General features: G+C 37.5%; 2 protein-coding genes across 2 annotated transcripts in view; both read right to left on the bottom strand.

Annotated features, from left to right (window-relative positions):
* Positions 1-272: 272 nt before the first annotated feature.
* On the bottom strand, positions 273-7,247 carry LOC127453671 (uncharacterized). The gene is made up of 8 exons (XM_051720237.1): positions 7,221-7,247; positions 6,515-6,655; positions 6,355-6,438; positions 6,217-6,273; positions 5,947-6,048; positions 4,628-4,738; positions 1,505-1,654; positions 273-1,383 (listed from the first exon to the last, which is right to left on the bottom strand). The coding sequence occupies exons 2-8, from the start codon at positions 6,653-6,655 to the stop codon at positions 1,282-1,284; spliced, it is 747 nt and encodes a 248-aa protein (XP_051576197.1). The 5' UTR covers positions 7,221-7,247; the 3' UTR covers positions 273-1,281.
* A 3,238-nt stretch (positions 7,248-10,485) lies between these two features.
* iqgap3 (IQ motif containing GTPase activating protein 3) overlaps positions 10,486-21,487 on the bottom strand; it is a 46,557-nt gene continuing 35,555 nt past the window's right edge. The window contains exons 31-38 of the mRNA XM_051720174.1: positions 20,841-20,943; positions 17,852-17,990; positions 17,672-17,759; positions 16,875-17,087; positions 16,636-16,796; positions 15,052-15,180; positions 11,770-11,878; positions 10,486-11,424 (exon numbers count right to left, since the gene is read on the bottom strand). Of these exons, the coding sequence (XP_051576134.1) occupies positions 11,311-11,424; positions 11,770-11,878; positions 15,052-15,180; positions 16,636-16,796; positions 16,875-17,087; positions 17,672-17,759; positions 17,852-17,990; positions 20,841-20,943 (1,056 nt within the window). The 3' untranslated portion in view covers positions 10,486-11,310. The remainder of the gene's footprint in view (positions 11,425-11,769; positions 11,879-15,051; positions 15,181-16,635; positions 16,797-16,874; positions 17,088-17,671; positions 17,760-17,851; positions 17,991-20,840; positions 20,944-21,487) is intronic.

The following is a 21,487-nucleotide window of genomic DNA, read 5'->3' as shown; positions in this document are numbered from 1 at the left end:
TTATTCAAACACAAACACACGTGGTGTCCTTGCATTATTCCACCACAAGGTGGCACTCTTAGAACATAATGTTGATTCTAATATTCTAAATAAGAACGCTTCATCTTAAAATGTTCAAATCTAAATCAAATGTTATTTTATAATGTTAAGTGTTGTTGAAGAACCCCAGGGAGAAGAGGGAGAGAAACAGAACTATCTATATGACATTTACACGTTTCCACAGTACTGAAATACGAAATGATTTATAGTGAAAATAAAGTTTTAAATCACAGGAAATTTAATACAGAAAGTTTCAAGAGCCAAGGCTTTCTGACATACAATTTATCATCATACAAAACATACAATGTTTATCAATTGATAAACTATTTTTTATGTCTGGCTTGTCAGGACCAAGTTGTTTGATGGTCAATTAGTCTCGAATTTGCAATAGAAACGATACGCTGTTATACACACATTTATCGATAGCGCTCGCCACAATCTGTCACACTGCTGGCACACACTAATACTAAAGTTACCTTTGGTTTGGCACTATGTTTATGGGCAGATTTATCTCAATGGGTCTCAATGAGGGCTCGTTGCAGTACCATATCTGACCACAGATTTCCATTGGATAAACTGAGGGGCGCTGTGGAGTTCAGGAGGGCAGCAGAATCTCTGCACCACATGCTCGTATATTTATATCAATCACTGTGTAACGGAGCTTTCAGCTACTAAAATAAGACAAAAACTTATACTAGGCCTGCTTTTAAATACACATGTCTGCATTTTGAACACATTTACGGGCAAACAAATTACATTTTTGGCAGTTTCCCAGCTAACAGATATATGTTCTTAAAACATTTTCCAAACATTACATTGTGGTTGTGGGAACATGAAAATGTCCAGTTTTCTTAACATTAGTAGAATGTTATTTAAGATTAATAATGTTATAAGGATGTTCCATTAACATTTTATTTACAGCATTTGTTCCAAACCTTTAAATAATGTTAGCCAAAGTTGTTGGAATGTTCCCTGTTAGGTGGGTTATATTATGGTTCTATGTTTTCAAGTGGATGAATATTTAGGTGGGGCTCTGCCCTACCCGCCACTGGTAGACGAGCCATGCTTGACAGTACAAAAAAAGAATGACATTCATAAAATGATGCTCTTAGTACAAACAGAGATGTTCCATCAATAAATTACATGTTAAAAAGCCGATAACTGAGCCTTGTAAAATACAGTGAATTGCAGCTCTATTTTAGAGCATAGAAACTGTATTTGTCTAGAGGTAAATGTATTTCATCACACTTGGATGGGTTTTCGGCTGCGATGCAGTTCCTCTTTCCAGCTCTTTGATCTCCACTCTGGAGCAGAAGGTACAGTGACCAATGAACGTCGTTCATCCTGCAGTATAACAAAACACACTTCAGCTGAAAATGATGCATTCAACATGGTTACGTTTCATATAAGTAAGAATAAAAATCTATTTCTTTACAACATAGAGAATATTGTGCCTCAAACACACTTCATAGGCTGGTGGTTCTGAAGATGGAACTGGACTATAAGCTGGCGGTGATGTCACACCTAACACTGGTTCTGGTCCTGGATGGTCCACAGTATCATTGGCCACTGCAGCTGGCATTGTGTTCATTTGAATGATCATGAGACGTTTTCTCTGAAATATGACAAAAGAACAAACATATCGACACACCAATATGATGCGGTTACAAGTCATTTTATCTGTAGACAATACACAACATTAGTGGATGATGTCTGAAATTCATTAAAGATAAATCTGTAAGGCCCAGCTCCAGGAGGTGCCAGTGTGGGTCTCGCCCACCCAATCATAAGACATTGGATTCTTCATATGCCACTACCTGAACCTTGGACTTAGGATAGACCTCACCGAAATGACCTGCTGGTTGAACTGCGATGCACCTCATTGATCTCTGCCTATATCACCTCAGTCTAATGATGGACTACACTCTTGAAATGGAATACATAGACTATCAATTAATTAGAATAGTTATTACGGTTTCATTTTCTCTTAATGCATGATTTTCTGTAAAGCTGCTTTGAAACGATGTGTGTTGTGAAAAGCGCTACACAAATAAAAATGACTTGACTCAATACAAGTTAAGGTCAATCGACAGCATTTGTGAAATAATGCTGATTACCACAAACATACATTTCGACTCGCCCCTCCTTTTCTTTAAAAAAAAGTCAAATGTGCTACAGTGAGACACTTAAAATGGAAGTGAATTGGGCCATTTTTGGATGGTTTAACCCTTTAAGCTTGGATGGAAAAGATCCCATGAGAAAAAAATATAATTCTCAAAATATTAATAAATACAGTCTTGATTAGCACAAAATAGGTATCGTTTAAAAGCTTAGAAGCTCTACTTTATAATGCATGTAGTCATTATGACCAAAACCGAACAAGTGTTTTGAAATTTGCAGACAAATCAGAAGTGTTTCATTTTGCTAATTAAGAAAAAAATTGCAATGTACATTTTATTGTAATCAGTAAAAATATAGTGAGTAATAGCTAAGTATATGTCTTTGACAATTATGTTGGTGTTGCTTATATGACGCTTCTTCGCTTATAACTTCACGAAAAATAAACACAATATAAAATATCACATACCATTACTTATAGAAGGTGATTATCTTTCAAATGAGTCCACACACAAGATAATCAGATGTATAAATCATTAGATAATCCACATGAAGCACAATGTTACATATGACCACCAGGAGATGGCGCCAAATACATGACACAGACTCAATGATGACTCAAATGACACAGAATGAAACTCATTCTGTGAAATCTCATTACTAAAATCATGTCTGCATGCTATGCAAACCTTTAGTCATTGTTGTGTTTGCATGTGTAATTAGTTCTTATGTACAATTATTATGTTTTATTTGTTTGGAGAGGCTTTTGGACATTATAGCATTACAAAAATAATTTATCATAACTTTTGATAGCTTTTTCATATCAATACAAAACAGAGCCAGAAGATTACCGGTTTGAGTTCGTACGAGGTCAGGGCGCGCTGACGTAAGAACGTTCTGACAGAGATGATGCAATTAATCTGCACCGGTGACTCAGAAGCAAGAAAAATGTCAGCAAACTGGTCAGAAAGTGAAACTAGAGCGCTTCTCTTCATCCGAGTGGATGAGTAAATTTCCCGACAGCTGAAAGGACCAATTAGCGATTTCCCATGTATTCTCTGATGAACACACGTTCTTTGCGCAGTCCTCTGTGTAGCGAAATACGTTCATATTACTGTGCTTGTCAGCCTCAGATAGCGTCTCCGCCTTCAGATGCTAGTGACAGCATTTTGAACGGTCTCTTTTGTAGTCGCATTAGGTGTCACTGAGTTTCAAGCAGGTACATAAATGAAAACATTTTCCAAAAAACTGAAAAATTCCCACCAAGCGTTACATCATCATGGCAACGAAGTTTAACTTCACACAGATGTGGTTAGTAAGGGATTTTATCACAGTAAAATCATGTTAACACACATATTGTTTGTGTCTTGTGTCTATACTTTTGAAACAGTATTTTAATGTTTACAGATTGACCCCATTGACTTCCATTGTAAGTGTCTCACTGGAACCCACATTTGTGCTTTTTTTAAAGAAAAAGGAGGGACGAGTTGAAATTAATTTATGTGGTAATCAACATTATGCCACAAATGCTGTCGATTGAGCTTAACTTGTATTGAACCCAGAATATTCTGTTAACCTATGACTTTTTCTGGCATCTTGAAGCATGAGCTGAAATGCATTTGCATGGTGCAAAAGCAAAACGTTGCATATAACCGAAACGTCTGTTCTATGGGGTTCTAAATACAATTATGATTTAATTATTTATTTTTATACACAATTTACAATCATATTTAATCAAACTGCACAATAATCACTCTTAGACTTTATAGATATTACAGTTTAATTTTCTGTAAAGCTAATTTGAAACGATGTATGTTGTGAAAAGTGCTATACAAATAAAAATGACTTCTGAAATGTTTGTTTGCAACATGCGTTTTTACAGAAGAGTGCTAGAATCATAGACAGATGGACGAGGGCTTGTTTGAAACAATTGAAACATTATTTTTTAAGAAGGGGGAAAATGCAAAGAACTTGGCATTTATTTGTGCATTAATTTCTACATTTAATTTAAAGCAGAAAAATGCCCTGTATGCATCTGTGGATTGTATAAAGCACTTTCACTGCACACATGGCTAGATGATACACATAATAATTATTAGAATACTTTAGAGAACATACGTATAGTATATAAAGATACATATACAAACATGTTCTCTAAATATATTTAATCTGGCTCAGACCGCTCTTTTAAAATGAAGGAGCATAATCCGTAAATTACGCACTACTTATTGGCACTGGCTGATTGGTAATGTAATCAAAAAAGTAATCATGTAATCCATAAAAGTAACTAATCTGATCACACACACATTATAAATATAATCCAATTACAAGTGCTCAGTTTTTGTAATCTGATGACATAAACAGATTACATAAACAGATTACTATCCAGCACTGCTCATGGCAAACCTCAGGCCTTGGAACTGGAGCCGGGCCTGATAAAATGTATATTTTAAAGCAGTTTGTGTTTTACCGATTTACACCAGCAGCATGATGTTGAGAAGATGATAACAGACAAAATGACTGCCAGAATATTGCAGACCACAAAGGCAATGTCCACCGAGCTCAGCAAACGAGTTAAATACTAGAACAACAATCAACATCAACATCAATAATACATTGAGTCAGAACTAACACAACCTGAAACACATGATATGATTAATACATTACACAGATTAGAGCAGATTAGTATAAAACGGCATAATTAAACTGCTTTAAAGGAATATTCCAGATTCGGTACAAGTTAAGCTCATTCGACAGAATTTGTGTCATAATGTTGATTTCAACTCGTCCCTCCTTTTCTTTAAAAAAGCACAAATCTGTGTTCCAGTGAGACACTTACAATGGAAGTCAATGGAGCACATTTTGGAGGGTTTAACCCTATAATGTCGTTTGTGTTAAATATGATACACAACATTTGACGCTCCTGTTTCACTCTCTGTTCCAGCTGAAGAGTCAAACAACTGATAGTATGTACATTTCACATGATGATGACACCATCTAGTGGTTATATGTGGGGAAAAAAAATCTATTTAAAATGAAAAGTGACTCTTATGTTGGGATAAATAACAGCTGATTTTAATAAAGTAAAAGTGACAGTAATGATTATATTGTTACTGATATTTTAAAATGAGTATTCGCTGTCCTGCACACAAATGAATTACTGGGCCTCAGGAGGATAATGACCTTTAAAGTCTAATGTATCAAATATGATACATAAAAATAAAAATGTGCAGTTTCTTTTTATAGTTTGTCTAACAGCACTAAAAAATAGTTTAATATCAAAACATTTGAATTGACAGTTCTTTCTTATGTCAGGCTTTACGGGGTTAAAAGGAAGAAATTTGAAGCTTATAATTTTATAAGGCACTTACAGTACATTAATAGTTTAAATTGGTCGTTTTAAGGTTTATGGTGTTGCGTCGTCATGGCAACAAAGTACAAAATTGTTTATAACTTTCCACAGATGCGGTTAGTAAGTGATTTAATCACAGTAAAATCATGTTAACACACATATTGTTTATGTCTTGTGTCTATACAGATTGACCCCATTGACTTCCATTGTAAGTGTCTCACTGGAACACATTTGTGCTTTTTTTTTTAAATGCTTGTTTTAATCAACTTTATACCACAAACACTTGTCGTTTGAGCTTAGCTCAAGTATAGAACCTAGAAAGTTTCAAAACACTGATAACCACACTGATAACAGAAAAACAAAGGTTATAACATCGACTTGAGAAGATGTTTGTTATTTGTGTTCATTTCAAATCACTAGAAGTATTCAGCACTTACCACACGAACAGTAAACATTATATAGAACAAGAGGAAGAACACCATGAGGACAGTCAAAGCACTGAAGATATTCAGCAGGTTTAGAACTTGTGAGGTGACGACCTGTACATGATTCGAACACAGAGAACAACACTGACTCAACAAAATATTTCATATATATTCATGACCCATACTGTGGTCTGGCTTTTGAAACATTCTCAATGAAAACTTCGATCATTATAATGGGATTTATATTTTCCACGTTTAAATATAAGATGCATAAATTCATACCAGACATGCATTGCGGGTGCATGCAGCTGTGGCTGTTATTACTCCTGTCAAAAGTAACTGGAGAGAGGCAAAGCAATATACATTATACTTCTAAGATCCGAACACACAGTTGTGAATATTACTCAATGGTAGACTTACATAGCAAGCTGGTATTAAAAGCCAACGTTCATAATTCCAAAACACGAGTCCAAACGCCACAGCACCTGCCAGAATCTCCAGCCACTGTAAGATAAGATGAAATGGTTTCACCATGTCTCCAGAAATCCACAGGACAAGAAGAGAATTGTGTATGTTTTACCCCCAGAACTGCTGGGTTGATTTTCAGGAATCCAAGCACTCCCGGATGGTCACCTGGCTTTGATTCTGTGATGTACACAGGTGATGCAGATTGTTCCAGTTGGACCGGAGAGTTTATGATCACTTCAACTCTTCTTGACATCTTTAAAAATCAGAGAGAAATACATGTCAGTCCCACATGTGCCTGTAAGTCAGCTGATAAGATTATTATTCAGGCCAGGAACCAGATGTCATTGTTCACTGGAATTCTTTAAGTGGACAAACCAGATTTACCTGAGGTGTCACTCACACCCAACACAGCGCTTACAGATGGTCTTTGTTTAATTGATGGTAATTAAGCAAAGGTTTATGCTTTATAGGTTTAAAGTTGCTGTATCTCAGTGACACTCAATGGAGAATGTATTACTGTGATGCTTTAATTAGTGATGATAAAGCAGCTTTCTACTCTTAATGTGTCAGACTTGAATACTCACATAAATCTATAAACATGTTCCAACAAACATATTTAATACCCTACTTTATCTTATTACTAGCTTATATGATGCTTTATTAATGATTGACCAGCACTAATAACATTCCCAACATCAAATCAGTGTAAATAAGTTTGATTTAACAAGATAAGAGTTCTCCCATAACTTAAATCTGCTCATATTAACCAGCGGTACTAAATTCTCAGGAAACAAATCAATATATTTAGAATGTTTTACCTTGATGTTGATGTTGCTCTCGTCTTTGAAATGTTCATTTTGTATAATAAGGTTTTTTTTTCCTTTGGCAAGAATCACTTCATGAAACTCCGCCTTTAAATATGCAAGGAATGTTTTTTTTTGAAACGTCACACTATTCATATCCATGTGCCCAGATAGCACATGCACGTCTCTGAGATGTTTGTTTTAGATCTTTTTTTTATTTATTCAGAAAGCATCACAATCTAGTTAACATCTGCTAGACATCTCAAAAACATCTGCTGAATGTCATATTGACATATCGTATGTCTTAAACACATATTGCAGGTGAGCAATCATAACAAATATGTCTTTCAGATGTAAACATATACATCAAGACGTCTGGGTGATGTATATGTGATATCAGGGTGTATACAGTAAAAGGGTAATTGTCATGAAAATAAGCTTGATCCCTGGCAGTGGGGATTTCTACATAAAATCAAAGTTAAATACTGTTCAGAAAGTTGAACACAATAAATATAGGCTTCCTGTGCTCCATCTTGGACATAAAACGTACAAAGGACTACATGATGATCTGTCTTTAATTTTATGATCATGTTTCAAACATCTCTGAAATGTAAGAGTTATTAAATAGGTTACATGACCCAAATGTAGCAGTATAAATATAGTAAATGCAGTTTACTGTGTATGACAAATACGCAGTAGAAATCAACAAATAACGTGAAGTATACAGCACTAATTTTATAACTGTTCCAGTGGTGGTTCTAGCTTGTTTGGCGCCCTGTGCGAAACCCGTTTCAACATGGCCCCAAAGTTGTTGGGAGGGGGGGGTGGGGTTGTATGGTGCCTTGTGCCACCCCCCCGCAAGATGCCACCCTGGGCAACTGCACAGGTCGCCCATGCCTAAATCTGCTACTGACTAGTTCAATTATAACAATACAAAGTTTAAATCACCAACAACAACAGAGGCGTCATTTACGCATGGGACATGTCCCTGCCACTTTTTGCTTTTGCCAATTTTGTCCCTACCACTTTTTCATCAGGTTAGTGTCTAAAGCAGAAGAAACATCTCCAGTTCTTCAACAGGAGTTTCCATTTCGTTTGTGTGTTTATTTCTTTGTGAAGTTATAAGTGCTTGTTGCAGCTGTTATGACAGCGATGTTCTCTCGTGCATCCAGACATGTGCTCTAATCGCTCCGCTGTGGCACAGCTCACACTCTTTTTCCAGTTAAATCGCAAAGCAAAATTCAAACAGATGTGTGCCCGCTTATGATATACATCCTCTGAGGTACAGATGCAACCTTTGTTTATTTTTAACCCCAACTGTCCCCACCACTTTTTAAAACGAAGTGACGCCCCTGAACAACACACTTGCAAAGAAATCCTGCAAATGTAAATCGCTTACTGCGATCCGTGCAGGAGTCATTTAAAAGCTTTAAAAAAATACACAAAAAGGCACAAACATTTTTTCTTGATGTTTGCCATGCATACTTCATTTTTAAATGTAAAACTTTTTTTAACTAATGAATTATCTCACTAATGAATTGACTCTCGCGATGGTAAAGTTTGGCAACACACACTTGAGCCGCAAAGATGAGACAACCATTAATTCTGCGTGGAAAGTTTGCGGAGATGATTAAAATAAAACATTTTTAGCCATTTAAAATATTTAAATAATGCTGAATACTATTAGATTACACTATGTAACACAGTTTTGGTTCCTGGGTAGTAAGTGTTATTTCCTAATTGCTTATGCCTCAGAAGTATAGAAAATGGCTATTATTCCCCACAAACTTTGCTTTTGTGACCAGGACAGTGATATTTTGAAATGTACCTATTTCCAATGAGAAAACAGGCGAATTTGTGTCTTTATGTTCACATAAAGTCAGAAAAAAACAACATATGAATCCAAATGAACATGTATTTATACTACAGTAATACAAAAATGACTACAAAAGATTTAGAAGTGAGTAGTTTTTCGAGATTTATGATTATACTGTAAATCACTTTCACGAATCAGCCTCCAAATGTACCCATCATGTTCTCATTATACTGTCCTTGGTAGCGGCGTTCAAAGTCCAGTATATCCTGATGGAAGCGCTCATCTTGCTCCTCTGAGTACGCTCCCATGTTCTCCTTGAATTTATCAAGATGAGCATTAAGGATATGGACTTTGAGGGACATCCTACAGCCCACTGTGCCGTAGTTCTTCACCAGAGTCTCAATCAGCTCCACAGTTTTCAGCCGTGTGATTCCCAGGAAGCCCCGAACCACTGCGACAAACTGTTCCAAGCTGCTTTCTCCTTACTAGTGAGCTTCTTGGGGAATTCATTGCACTCCAGGATCTGCTTTATCTGTGGTCTGACGAAGACACCGACTTTGACCTTTGCCCCAGACAGCTTAGGGAAGAAGTCTTGAAGGTACTTGAAGGCTGCCGACTCCTTATCTAGAGCTCTGACAAATTGTTTCATAATGCCCAATTTGATGTGCAGTGGTGGCATCAGCACCTTCCGGGGGTCCACCAGTGGCTCCCACTTGACGTTGTTCCTCCCCACAGAGAACTCGGTCCACTGTGGCCAGTCCCGCCTGTGGTAGTGCGCCTTGGTGTCCCTGAAAAACAATTTTAAAATTAAAAACTTTTACAAATCAGCAAAATTTTATAACATAAAATTCCGAGCAACAATTGTCCATCTTACCTTCCAGTTTTTTTTGCAGTGCTCACAGGTGAAATGAGGTGCGCAGTGTTTGTCTTGATCCCCGACAGGCATGCTGAAATATGCCTTGTAGGCCTCACACATCTTAGCAGATGCTTCCACGGAGTACTTTTTCACTCTCGTCTTAATAAATTGGCCGCAGACATAGCAAAATGTGTCTGACGGATGCTTGCAGCCTCTTGATGCATTCTCAGAAAAATGCAGATATGTATCCACTTAGACAGCTGGAACTAAACTGAACTGGTGGGCTTAAGGCCCCTGTATTTATACTACTATTTATATTACTGGAAAGTTCTAGAAGTTACTCCAAGTTTACTCAGCACTGAATCTATCTGGAATGTTCTGGAAAATAGGTACATTTCAAAATATCACTGTCCTGGTCACAAAAGCAAAGTTTGCATCTATACTTTTGAGTCATAAGCAATTAGGAAATAACACTTACTACCCAGGAACAAATTAAAAACTGTTACACGGTGTAATCAGATAAATGTTGAAACGTTTGTGGAGAGAATGGTTCAGTTCAATGTAAATTTAGTCAACACTGCTGAGGTTTTTATTCATGCAAACATCTTTTATTGAAAACAAAAATAGCATGATATGACAAACACTGACGATTACAAACAGTAGTGGAGTGACTGAACATTTATGATGACATGAAAACACAAATTATGCAGAAAAAGATCATTTCAGAAGGAAAAATGAGACAGAAAATATTTACACAACTATTAGTCTGAGAATGTAGTAAAACACCTTTAAAACAGCATAAGAGCTCACACACGGACACCTGATAGCAGGTAGACGACCTGACTAGACCGAAATCTGCATTTCACATGTAGAACTAATAATCAGAAAAGTCAAAACTACACACACACACACCGCTGGATCACACAGGGCTGAACAACTCATGTGCTCATAAATGCCTTAGTAATAAAAAAATAAAATAAAAAAAGCTTAACATTTCAAATGAATATGAGTAAACGAATATAAATATTATTCTCAGCATGCCCTGTGATGCATAAAAACACCCCTTCTATTACTATAAAGCTTGATATAAATAAATGAGTGATTATATGTAGTGTATACAGTGTGTTGAATATCAATCCAAGACATTAAAGCATACAAATTTAGATTTTTATTTCATTAAATATCCTCTCCAAACCCAGAGCATTTAAAATGGTACAGATAGTACACTGTTTTGACTGGCTTACATTAGGAAAGAGAGAAATAAAGTCGTTTTGAGTGTTTCAGGAATATTGGCATTTAACTAAAATATAAAATGTAGGAAAATCAAAGCGCTACAGTACTTCCTGTCATTTCCCCTCTCAGTAAGAGTTAGAGGAAGTGCTGCTCTCTGAAAGTGAGCGATGTGCTGATAAACAGTTGTGTGATGCAACATGTCACTTTTTGAAGAATTTCTTGTTGAGGAGGAAGATGAGGAGATTGACGTTGACTTTGGCTTTATCAAACATCTTCATCACTGCAACTCCTTCATACTGTAACTGCAACAGATCCTACACACAGACACACACACATTATTTCTCGTGCTTCTAAAACCTTCATTCTGAAGAAAGGAAATAATCAGTATTAAAACATCTGTATACTGTTGAGCTCAGGCATCTCTGTGTAAAGACACAATACCACATAATAGAGTTACTAAAACATGACAGTTCTGACCCGCATCACTTCCTTGTATGAAATGCTAAGATGTCTTAAGATGTGTACTAGTTGTCATGACAATAGTAAAGTTTGCAACAGTGTCGAACTGTTACAGGTTTCCTGCAACTGTGATTTCTGTGTAAATACATTTGTGTAAATGCACTTATCGCTGATGTTATGCTGTTTGACATGTGGCTCACCTGATATTTAAGAGGAAATCTTTCCATATCCACACCCATAAAACGAGCTTTCACCAGGAATGTTCCGTCCTCCTCACCAGGCACGATGTCAAAGATCACGTTTTTAAACCTACAGACAGACACATAGTGAACAGTCAGATGCAGCAATGCACCACAGCGATAATAACCAGCTGACTGCAGATGATTCCTTATGTGTATTTTAGTACATCTGGAATGCCGTATTGACCAATCAGCATTCACGACCACAAGTACATAATTTTTAGTAAAAAAAGATGGTTAATGCTTGAGATCTTTTTAACAGATATATACACTTTTCTACTGAGCCCATTAGAGGACAGGGTGGGAATTTTTTTCCCGTTCCCTCGCAATAGTTTCCGTTTCCTTGGAATAAGTTTTGTGTTCCCCAGAATAATTTGCATTCCCTCCGAATAATTTGCGTTCCCTCGGGATAAGGTTAGCTTTCCCCTGGAATAATTTGTGTTCCATCATAATAAGTTTTGCGTTACCTCGGAATAAATTTCTGTTCCCGGGCAATAATTTTTACACTCCCTCTGACTAGTTTGCATTCCCTCGTAATAAGTTTTGCATTCCCTTGGAATAGTTTGTTCTCTCAGAATACGTTTTGTGTTCCTTCGGAATAGTTTCCATTCCCATGCAATACATTTTGCATTTCCTCGGACTAAGTTTTGCATTCCCTCAGAATAGTTTGCTCTCCCTCGGAATAAAGGTTTGCGTTCCCTCGGAATAAAGGTTTGCGTTCCCTCGGAATAAAGGTTTGCGTTCCCTCGGAATAGTTTCCATTCCCGCGCAATTCATTTTGCATTTCCTCTGACTAAGTTTTGCGTTCCCTCAGAATAGTTTGCTCTCCCTCGGAATAAAGGTTTGCGTTCCCTTGGAATATAGTTTGCGTTCCCTCGGAATATAGTTTGCGTTCCCTCGGAATATAGTTTGCGTTCCCTCGGAATATAGTTTGCGTTCCCTCGGAATATAGTTTGCGTTCCCTCGGAATATAGTTTGCGTTCCCTCGGAATAGGTTTTGCATATAGATTATGAGAAATGTTTCTGGTTCCGGCAGACCTAATTAAAGCAGCCTAATTGTGAGTTGATAAATTAGGTGTATGTCTGGTTAAATAGATGAGTCTTTAGTCTAGACTTAAACTGAGTGAGTGTGTCTATGTCCCGAACAGTGTTAGGGAGAATATTCCATAGTGTAGGAGCCAAATAGGAAAAGGATCTACCTCCTTTTGTGGATTTTGATATTCTAGGAACTATTAACAAGCCAGAATTTTGTGATCTTAATGAACGTGATGGAATATAGCGTGATAGAAGGTCACTTAAGTACTGTGTAGCTAGACCATTCAAAGCTTTGTATGTAGTTAACAGAATTTAGCCATTGTAATGACGATAAAATTGGGCTAATATGATCATATTTCTTGGTTCTAGTCAGCACTCTGGCAGCTGCATTTTAAACCAATTGAAGTTTATTTACTGAACTTTCTGGACTTCCTCCCAGTAATGCATCACAATAATCTAGTCTTGAGATCATGAACGCATTAATTAGTTTTTCAGCATCAGCATCAGAGAGCATGTGTCGTAATTTAACAATATTTCTGAGGTGGAAGAATGCTGTTCTACAAACATTGGAAATTCGATTTTCAAAGAACAGAATGGTATCAAATATAACACCTAAGCTCTTCGCTGTAGAAGATGATGTAACAGTACATCCATCGAGTGTCAAATTATATTTTAGCAGCTTATTTTAAGAGGTTTTTGGTCCAATAATTAGTACCTCTGTTTTGTCGGAATTGAGAAGGACATTTCTGGCCATCCAATCTTAGATATCACTGATATACTCTGCTAATTTGGAGAATTGTGAAATTTCATTGGGTTTCGAAGAAATATAAAGTTGGGTATCGTCAGCATAACAGTGGAAACTTATTCCACGATTCCTGATAATATCCCCCAGGGGAAGCATATATAAGGAGAAAAGTAGAGGCCCTAAAACTGATCCCTGTGGCACTCCATACTTAACATTTATGACTAAATGCAGCCATTGCCAGCCAGACATCACTTTAGTCTATTACAATGGACTTCAGAGGATGAACTGATGCCAACTCCAACTGTAAGACATCGAATACTTCATATGCCACAACCTGAACCTTGGACTTTGGATAGACCCCACCGAACCTCACCAAAATGACCCGCCGGTTGAACTATGATGCACCTCATTAATATCTGCCTGCATCACCTTTGTCTATTGATGGACTACACTCTTATAATGGAATACATAGACTATCAATTAATTGCCAACAAAAGCCTTCATCAGCCAACTAACAAAGCACAATGCATCAATGTGAACGTCTGCAGTTAATCCAGGATGAACTTCAAAGACATTAGTCATTAATCTTACAGTTCATTTCAAAATCTTTAAACACTGACCCTTAACACTTACTTAGTTTACTCATTTTAAACCATAACTTGCACTGCATAAAAATAACTAATATTGGCATTATATTCATGTTGTTTAGTCTGTGAGTCTGGTTTCTGCCAAGTTATTGTTCTCCATTAATTAACATTTTATGGAGTTTTGTGTTCCTTGCCACATTCACCTTCGGCTTGCTCACTGGGCTTCTTTAAAATTTACATTCATATTTAATAGAACTACACAATGATGAAGACTTTATAGATATTACAGTTTCATTTTCTGTTAATGCATGATTTTCTGTAAAGCTGCTTTGAAATGATGCGTGTTGTGAAAAGCGCTATAAAAATAAAAATGACTTGACTAGTATGCCCAGATCCTCAGTATTCATAAAACAGTAGGCAAGAAATACCCGGATGCCCTTCTACATCTGGCAAGATTCTGAAGTGTTCATCCACTGGACACTTTACAATCCCATATTGCCTCGGGAGCTGAGATGACAACACGTTCAAAACGCTGGATTAAAAAATGAAAAATATAAGGAGAAATGATAGACGGGCGGTTCTTAACTGAAAGTGCTATATATACACCAAGAAAGTTGTTTGGTTTTGTTAAACAAGCACAATTTAAGAACAAAGTAGATTATTTAGTTATATTCGGGTAACATTCCCATGATGCATTTACAGTTTTTGTACTTTTCTTAGAATGTTGAAATAGCTGGCTTATCATACTATACATACAAATAATTAGCATCGGTTGTAAAAAAAAAAAAAAAAAATAATAATAAAATTATATCGTTCTCTAGTTAATACTTTGTGTGTTGTGTAATTGTTGTGGGTTTGTAGGTGTATTTGTCATACTGTGTGACGGGCAGGTCTTCGATCTCCAGAAGAACTCCTTTCTCATGCAGACGTGCTGCTGTGTACGTGAGAGCAGATGGCTTCTTCTTCTTCCCTTTATTCTCTGAAACCTTCTTCCCATTGACTTTACTGTGAAACACAGATAGACAACATCAAACACTCACATACAGGGTCTAAAATTAACACTTGCCAACTGCCAAATGAGAGCAAAAAATGGCTTTGGCGAGTCACAACTTGCGCAACCTTTTAATCTCATTGGAAAATTTACCATCAGAAATGTTTCTAGGATGACTGAAGTTAGTTTTCTCTCCAGAACTCGCCAACACATATGGAGTATGTATAAAAATGAAGTTGAAATAACACTGACAGACGGCTTCAACAGAAGCATACACCATCACTGAACAACCTCAGAGCTCACGGCAGGTCTGTCTTTAACGGTTTTTTAGTTATTGTTAAAAATAAATTCACCTATGGAGAAAATAAATGGGATTTTTCCTTCCAGAACCCGACTGTTGCACTCTGTTGTTTGAGCCACTGTTGCTGTGTCGACCTGGACGGGCCACTCAAACATCAGAGTCGGTGTGTTTAAGGTAAAATAAACCTACAAATGACTTCCTTAGTTACTTTAAGTTACCCAAGTTACTTACTTAACTCTTTAAGCTCTGAAGGTGTTTTTAAAAGATTTCCTGTTTCAGTGGCATACCCAAAATAAAAGGCTTATAACTCAGGTGTGAAAAATAAAAAAAATGTCTGATTTGACATTATATATCTCAGGGTGTAAAGGTGGCTCTGAAAAACTGCTTTTTATGTTCCCAATCATGTCAATTGTATCTGAGAAAAATGTTGTGTTGATACGACAAAGTAATCAAAAGTTATAACATTACAAAAATAATTGATCATAGTGTCCAAAAACGTCTCCAAACAAATAAAACATAATAATTGTACATAAGAACTAATTACACATGCAAACACAACAATGACTAAAGGTTTGCATAGCATGCAGACATGATTTTAGTAATGAGATTTCACAGAATGAGTTTCATTCTGTGTCATTTGAGTCATCATTGAGTCTGTGTCATGTATTTGGCGCCATCTCCTGGTGGCCATATGTAATTACATTGAATGATCCTTCCATCTCTGGTTGCAGCGATGATCATTTCCGATGAAGTCATCTGATCCAGGCAAGCTAACGTGTTTTTATGTAGCTGTGTGCACATTTTGCTTTGTGTGGATTATCTAATGATCTTTGCATCCGTTTACGTTGTGTGTGGACTCGTTTTAACGGGTATCCCCTCCTCTAAGTAATGGTATGTGATATTTTACTTACTTTATTTTCTGTGAAATTATAAGCAAAAACACGGTATATAAGCAACACCTTTTTAAATGTAACATGTACGTCAAAGACATATACTTAGCTATTACTTGCTATATTTTTGTCTGCGAGTAAAACAAATAGGCTGGTTGTATTCTGCTCTTTGAGAGCTTTCCAACAACATATGACACATGGATATTTGATTATTTTGGTGTACCTCAGAGAAACTCAAAGTTGAACCAGTGTTACAGTGTTTACACAGGCTGTAGTACCTAGCTGTGAGGTTCTTCAGGCAGGTGTTGATGTATTGACTGTAATAATCCACCTGTTCAGAGTGGAAGCTGCTCTTGCCGTGCAGACTGTTTAAAGTCTGTTTAAGTTTAACCAGCTCTGCCTGACGCCTCTGACGATACACACGCTGATGACGAATATCCTGCAAACACAAACACATAGCCCGTTAGCACAGACACACACTCTGCCTAACTACCAAACATCTGGTAATTTGTGTTACCTTTGCGATGAGCTGCAGTATTTGTTTGTGTGTGTCAGGTGGTGTGAGGGCTCCCATGGACTCGAGTCTTCTTAGGTTCCTCTGGATTTTTCTCTTTTTCTCCTCCAGCGTCAGGTTGCCATCGGCGATCAGTGATTGGTTCCTCTTCATCTTCTCAGGAGTTCGTGCATCTCTCTGAGCACGCTGATGCATCATCCACCCGTGCTGCACCTCCTAAATTAATACACACACAGTTATGTTTATCTAGCTTCGTAAATGAAGATGTATCACATTGGAGCTTCATAGTTCTGGTCACCATTCACTTGTACTGTATGGACCTACAGAACTGAGACATTCTTCTAAAAATCTTAATTTGTGTTCTGCAGAAGAAAGTAAGTCAAACACATCTGGGATGGCATGAGGGTGAGTAAATGAACAGAGAATTTCCATTTTTGGGTGAACTCTCCCTTTAAGGTCTTATTTTCAAAGAGTACAAATAAAGATTTTCTTTAAGACCTGCAAATCAACAAATGTATGATATAGTGACAATGCAGCAGTGGCCCAAACACTGACCCTAGGCCTTTGGGCGGTACTTATGGTTGAGCCTTGACTTTTTTTTCTGTAACATTTAATTATTAAATGATAATAATAAAAAAGTTTTGAAAATGCTCGCAACAGCTCCAAAACATGAAACATTTATTACATAGAAATCCACAGTGAAATCAGTGAAAAATATTGTACATTTATAATAATGTTAATCTCAGACATTGGATTGGATGGAGTGATGGGTGTATGTGTGTGGGCGGGGTTATCTCTACCTGATCCCTGGAGGCGGAGATCTGCAGCACCTCACTAAGCGTGTCACCCGGCTGTGTTCTGATCACATCGATTATCAGCTGCTTCGTACTGAAGATCAATCAGACAGGAAATAAACTCAATGAATAATTCATTATCATCATAAAGCAAATCAAAACTCCATCTGAAGGGTTTCATCTCACCTCAGCAGTATTCCTCGTGCGTCAGGTTTGTCATCAGAACTTTTGAAGACGTCAAACTTACTGGTGAGCGTCAGAGACACTTCCATCTTGGCTAAAGTTTGTTCCACATTTGGATCTGAAGGGTTGAGATGCCCCTCCCCTGTACAGACACATGACTCATGATCAGAACAGAGTGGTTGAGAAGAGCCGTTTTACACCCTATTCATCACCTAGCTTCTAAAGCCCAAAGTATACATCGGTTTTTATGCGTATGCTAGCATATGGGTGCAGTCCAGTGCTCTAGCCTTTCAAAGTTCACTGCATTTGACCATGTGCGTGAACAAGCGGTTAACACATGCTTACTACTATAGCTTGGTTCTACTCCTCCTGATCAGTAGAGGGCGGATCAGTGTAAATATATTTCCACCTCGGTTGGCAGAAAGTTTTGTCTTTGTCCAGTGTTTGGGCCATTTCTATTCCATGAGTGACGACCCCTAAAGATGTCTTTGTAATCTTTCAGAATTCAGTTGCGGTATCTCCTAACCCTTCCTCTCACAAGTGCCCGTTGACATGGGTGTCCATTGTTTTCGTGGTCTCCAGTAGTTTACTGGTGTTTCCATTTCTTCTTGAACTACCTTGAGAAAGTATCAACTCTGTGTCGCCTCCTAGTGGACCCACTAAGTAGTGCAAACAATTCTAGGCACATGTGCAATGGAGTATGCATGGTTAGAAAACATCAGGCTGCACACGTACACCGCTAGCGTAGCCAGCTGATGACGAAATTGATGTCACTCGACCTGTCATCATATGCTGGTGTACACATAAAAACAACAGTATACTTTGGACTTAAAGGAGGCGGTCATACTACACATCGCACTCTATTCACTCCCATTCAAATGCATCAGAACGCGGGAGACCACTGCATACCAAAGTTCAAACTGCGAATTTGCATGAGGAGAGGACGTGTGACCAATGGAAGATCGAAATGTCACATGCTGACCTCTTGGCTCAATTAAAAAGACACATATTTCAAAGCTGTTTGTTTTTAATTGTTGCTGTATATAGATAGGTAGAATAGAAGGTATATTTTAACATTTTTATTATAATCCTTTTTGTTATTTGTTAAGTGTTATTTACTAAAACCAGAAGCTATCCTGTGTGAAATCATATCCTGGTCCATTGTATTGTCTGAAATAACTTTGCATGCTTAAAGCCTAGTATAACCGTCCCTTAAGGCAGGGGTGTCGATCTTGCATTAGGTCGCGGGCTGGACTGAACGAAGCGCAATCTTACGTGGGCTCAATTATATATACTAGGGCTGTCGTTAATTCAGTGCGATTAATAATATAAAAAATAATGCATTCAAAAAATTAACGCAATTAATCATGTTCCCGGACTGTAATAAGAAAGACTCCTCAGCAATTCAAGCTTGAAGTACCACCTGTTTTCTCCAGGGGGCAGTAAATGAAACTTCAGCTGTATAGGCAATGAGCAGCTTATACAGAGAACAAACCACACTCACCAACAGCACACAAGGACGCGTACTTGCATTTAAAACGCAGCTTGATGGAGCGCAAATCCGAACTTAGATATCTCAAGTGATTTAAGTTTTAAACTTTGTTTAACTTGACACAGCGACACAAAAATGGCATGTTTATGATGCAACAACCAAAGTGAGGAAAAAAGCGTCCATCTGACGCAGGTGTACGCTTTTCTCCCCAATGTAGAATGCCCAATTCCTAATGCACTCTAAGTCCTCATGGTGGTGTAGTGACTCGCCTCAATCCGGGTGGCGGAGGACGAATCTCAGTTGCCTCCGCGTCTGAGAGCGTCAGTCCGCGCATCTTATCACGTGACTTGTTGAGCGCGTTATTGCAGAGACGTAGCGCGTGTGGAGGCTTCATGCTATTCTCCGCAGCATCCACGCACAACTCACCACGCGCCCCACCGAGAGCGAGAACCACATTATAGTGATCACGAGGAGGTTACCCCATGTTACTCTACCCTCCCTAGCAACCGGGCCAATTTGGTTGCTTAGGAGACCTGGCTGGAGTCACTCAGCACACCCTGGATTCCAACTTGCGACTCCAGCGGTGATAGCATCAATACTCGCTGAGATACCCACGCCCCCGACGCAGGTATACATTGACACGTCCTTAAACAAGCCCTTATGATAAATCTCAGACTGATTGAGGATTCAATTGCAAAATGGATTGCTGTGAACTGTAGGTCAATGATTATCTCATGTTCAATAATATGCAAATAAACAATATATTGAATTCTAAAGCCACTTTTTGTATTAACTTATCAAAGCTTAACTCCTTTGCCACAATAACAATGCATTTTAATTATCTTTTTAATATTATTTTTATATAATATATACTGTATATTATTTGTAATTATTTAAATATAACTATTTATAAGTACTTCATCATTATATATTGAGTTATTGTTATTTGAGGGGCTTTCTCAGCAAATATTTATATATATGATTAATTAATCAGCACACAATGTAATTCATTTGGTTAAAAATTGTAATCGATTGACAGCCCTAAAATAGACATATACACACACACACTTTATGTATTTAAATTTCAAAAATCATGCATTAAATGTCATAAAAATAATTTATTGCAAAACGTGTTGCAAATGAGAATCTTCATCTGCTGTTCTCTGCTGACTTCAACAGTTTCACATTAGATAAAAAACACAAATAAAAACAGGACATGGAAACATTTTGTGAAATAATATATAAAGTACATTTATCAATGATTCGCTGATTGTTGATGCAGTTCTTTCCACCGAGATTGCTGCAATGCATTCTGAGATATCTACTAAGATGACATCCTTAAATTATAGCCACAATTAGCTTATTTGGTAAGATAATTTCGCTGCCCGACGTATGGAACAGCCTTGAGGTCAGGACGCTTATGATGCCAGAAATGCTGTCCATGTAAGCAGCTCACTACGGTTTTGTAACAAGGCCATTGTGTCATGAGGGTCGACGTACCTACTAGATCCTGAACAGATGACACAGAGCCGAGATCCTGCAGCAGTTGTTGGAGAGGATCAGACGGATCCGGACACAGAGAATCCTGATGCTCCAACAGCAGCTATAATGACAACACAAATCCAGTTAAAACATACAAGCATCATGAGGAAACAGTGTACTACACAGGCAGAAAGAGACTAAAGACACTGTTAAGAATGGCATAACACTCATGCTATTTCCGCAGTAAACAGCATGTATATTGTGGACAGTGAATTTCAGTTCAGTTCCTGTGAATATTGTATCCCACAATTCAGTGTGCTTTATGTGACCTTCCATTTAACGTGTAATGAATGAGCTGGAAGTAAAATCAACTGTGATTTTCCTGCATTTTTACACACAACTGAATTAATAATGCAAAATAACTATTTCTGAGATAACAAGTGGACGCTTGCTGAATTAAACATGCAATGTGATGAGGTCATGTGACAAAGTAGCGTACTACTGTTCGAAACGATTACTGCATAATGCTTCACCAGGGTTCCCACTGTTTTTCAGGCACAATTTTCCAGGACATTTTAAGTAACCAACGGGTGTAATCTTTAAGCAAAAACACACAAGAGGTCATGATGTTGTGCTTATTGGATGTTTTTTTAATTATTATTATT

This window comes from Myxocyprinus asiaticus, chromosome 16 (assembly GCF_019703515.2).
Source record: "Myxocyprinus asiaticus isolate MX2 ecotype Aquarium Trade chromosome 16, UBuf_Myxa_2, whole genome shotgun sequence".
NCBI lineage: Eukaryota > Metazoa > Chordata > Actinopteri > Cypriniformes > Catostomidae > Myxocyprinus > Myxocyprinus asiaticus.
This window is presented reverse-complemented; position numbering and strand designations above follow the sequence as displayed.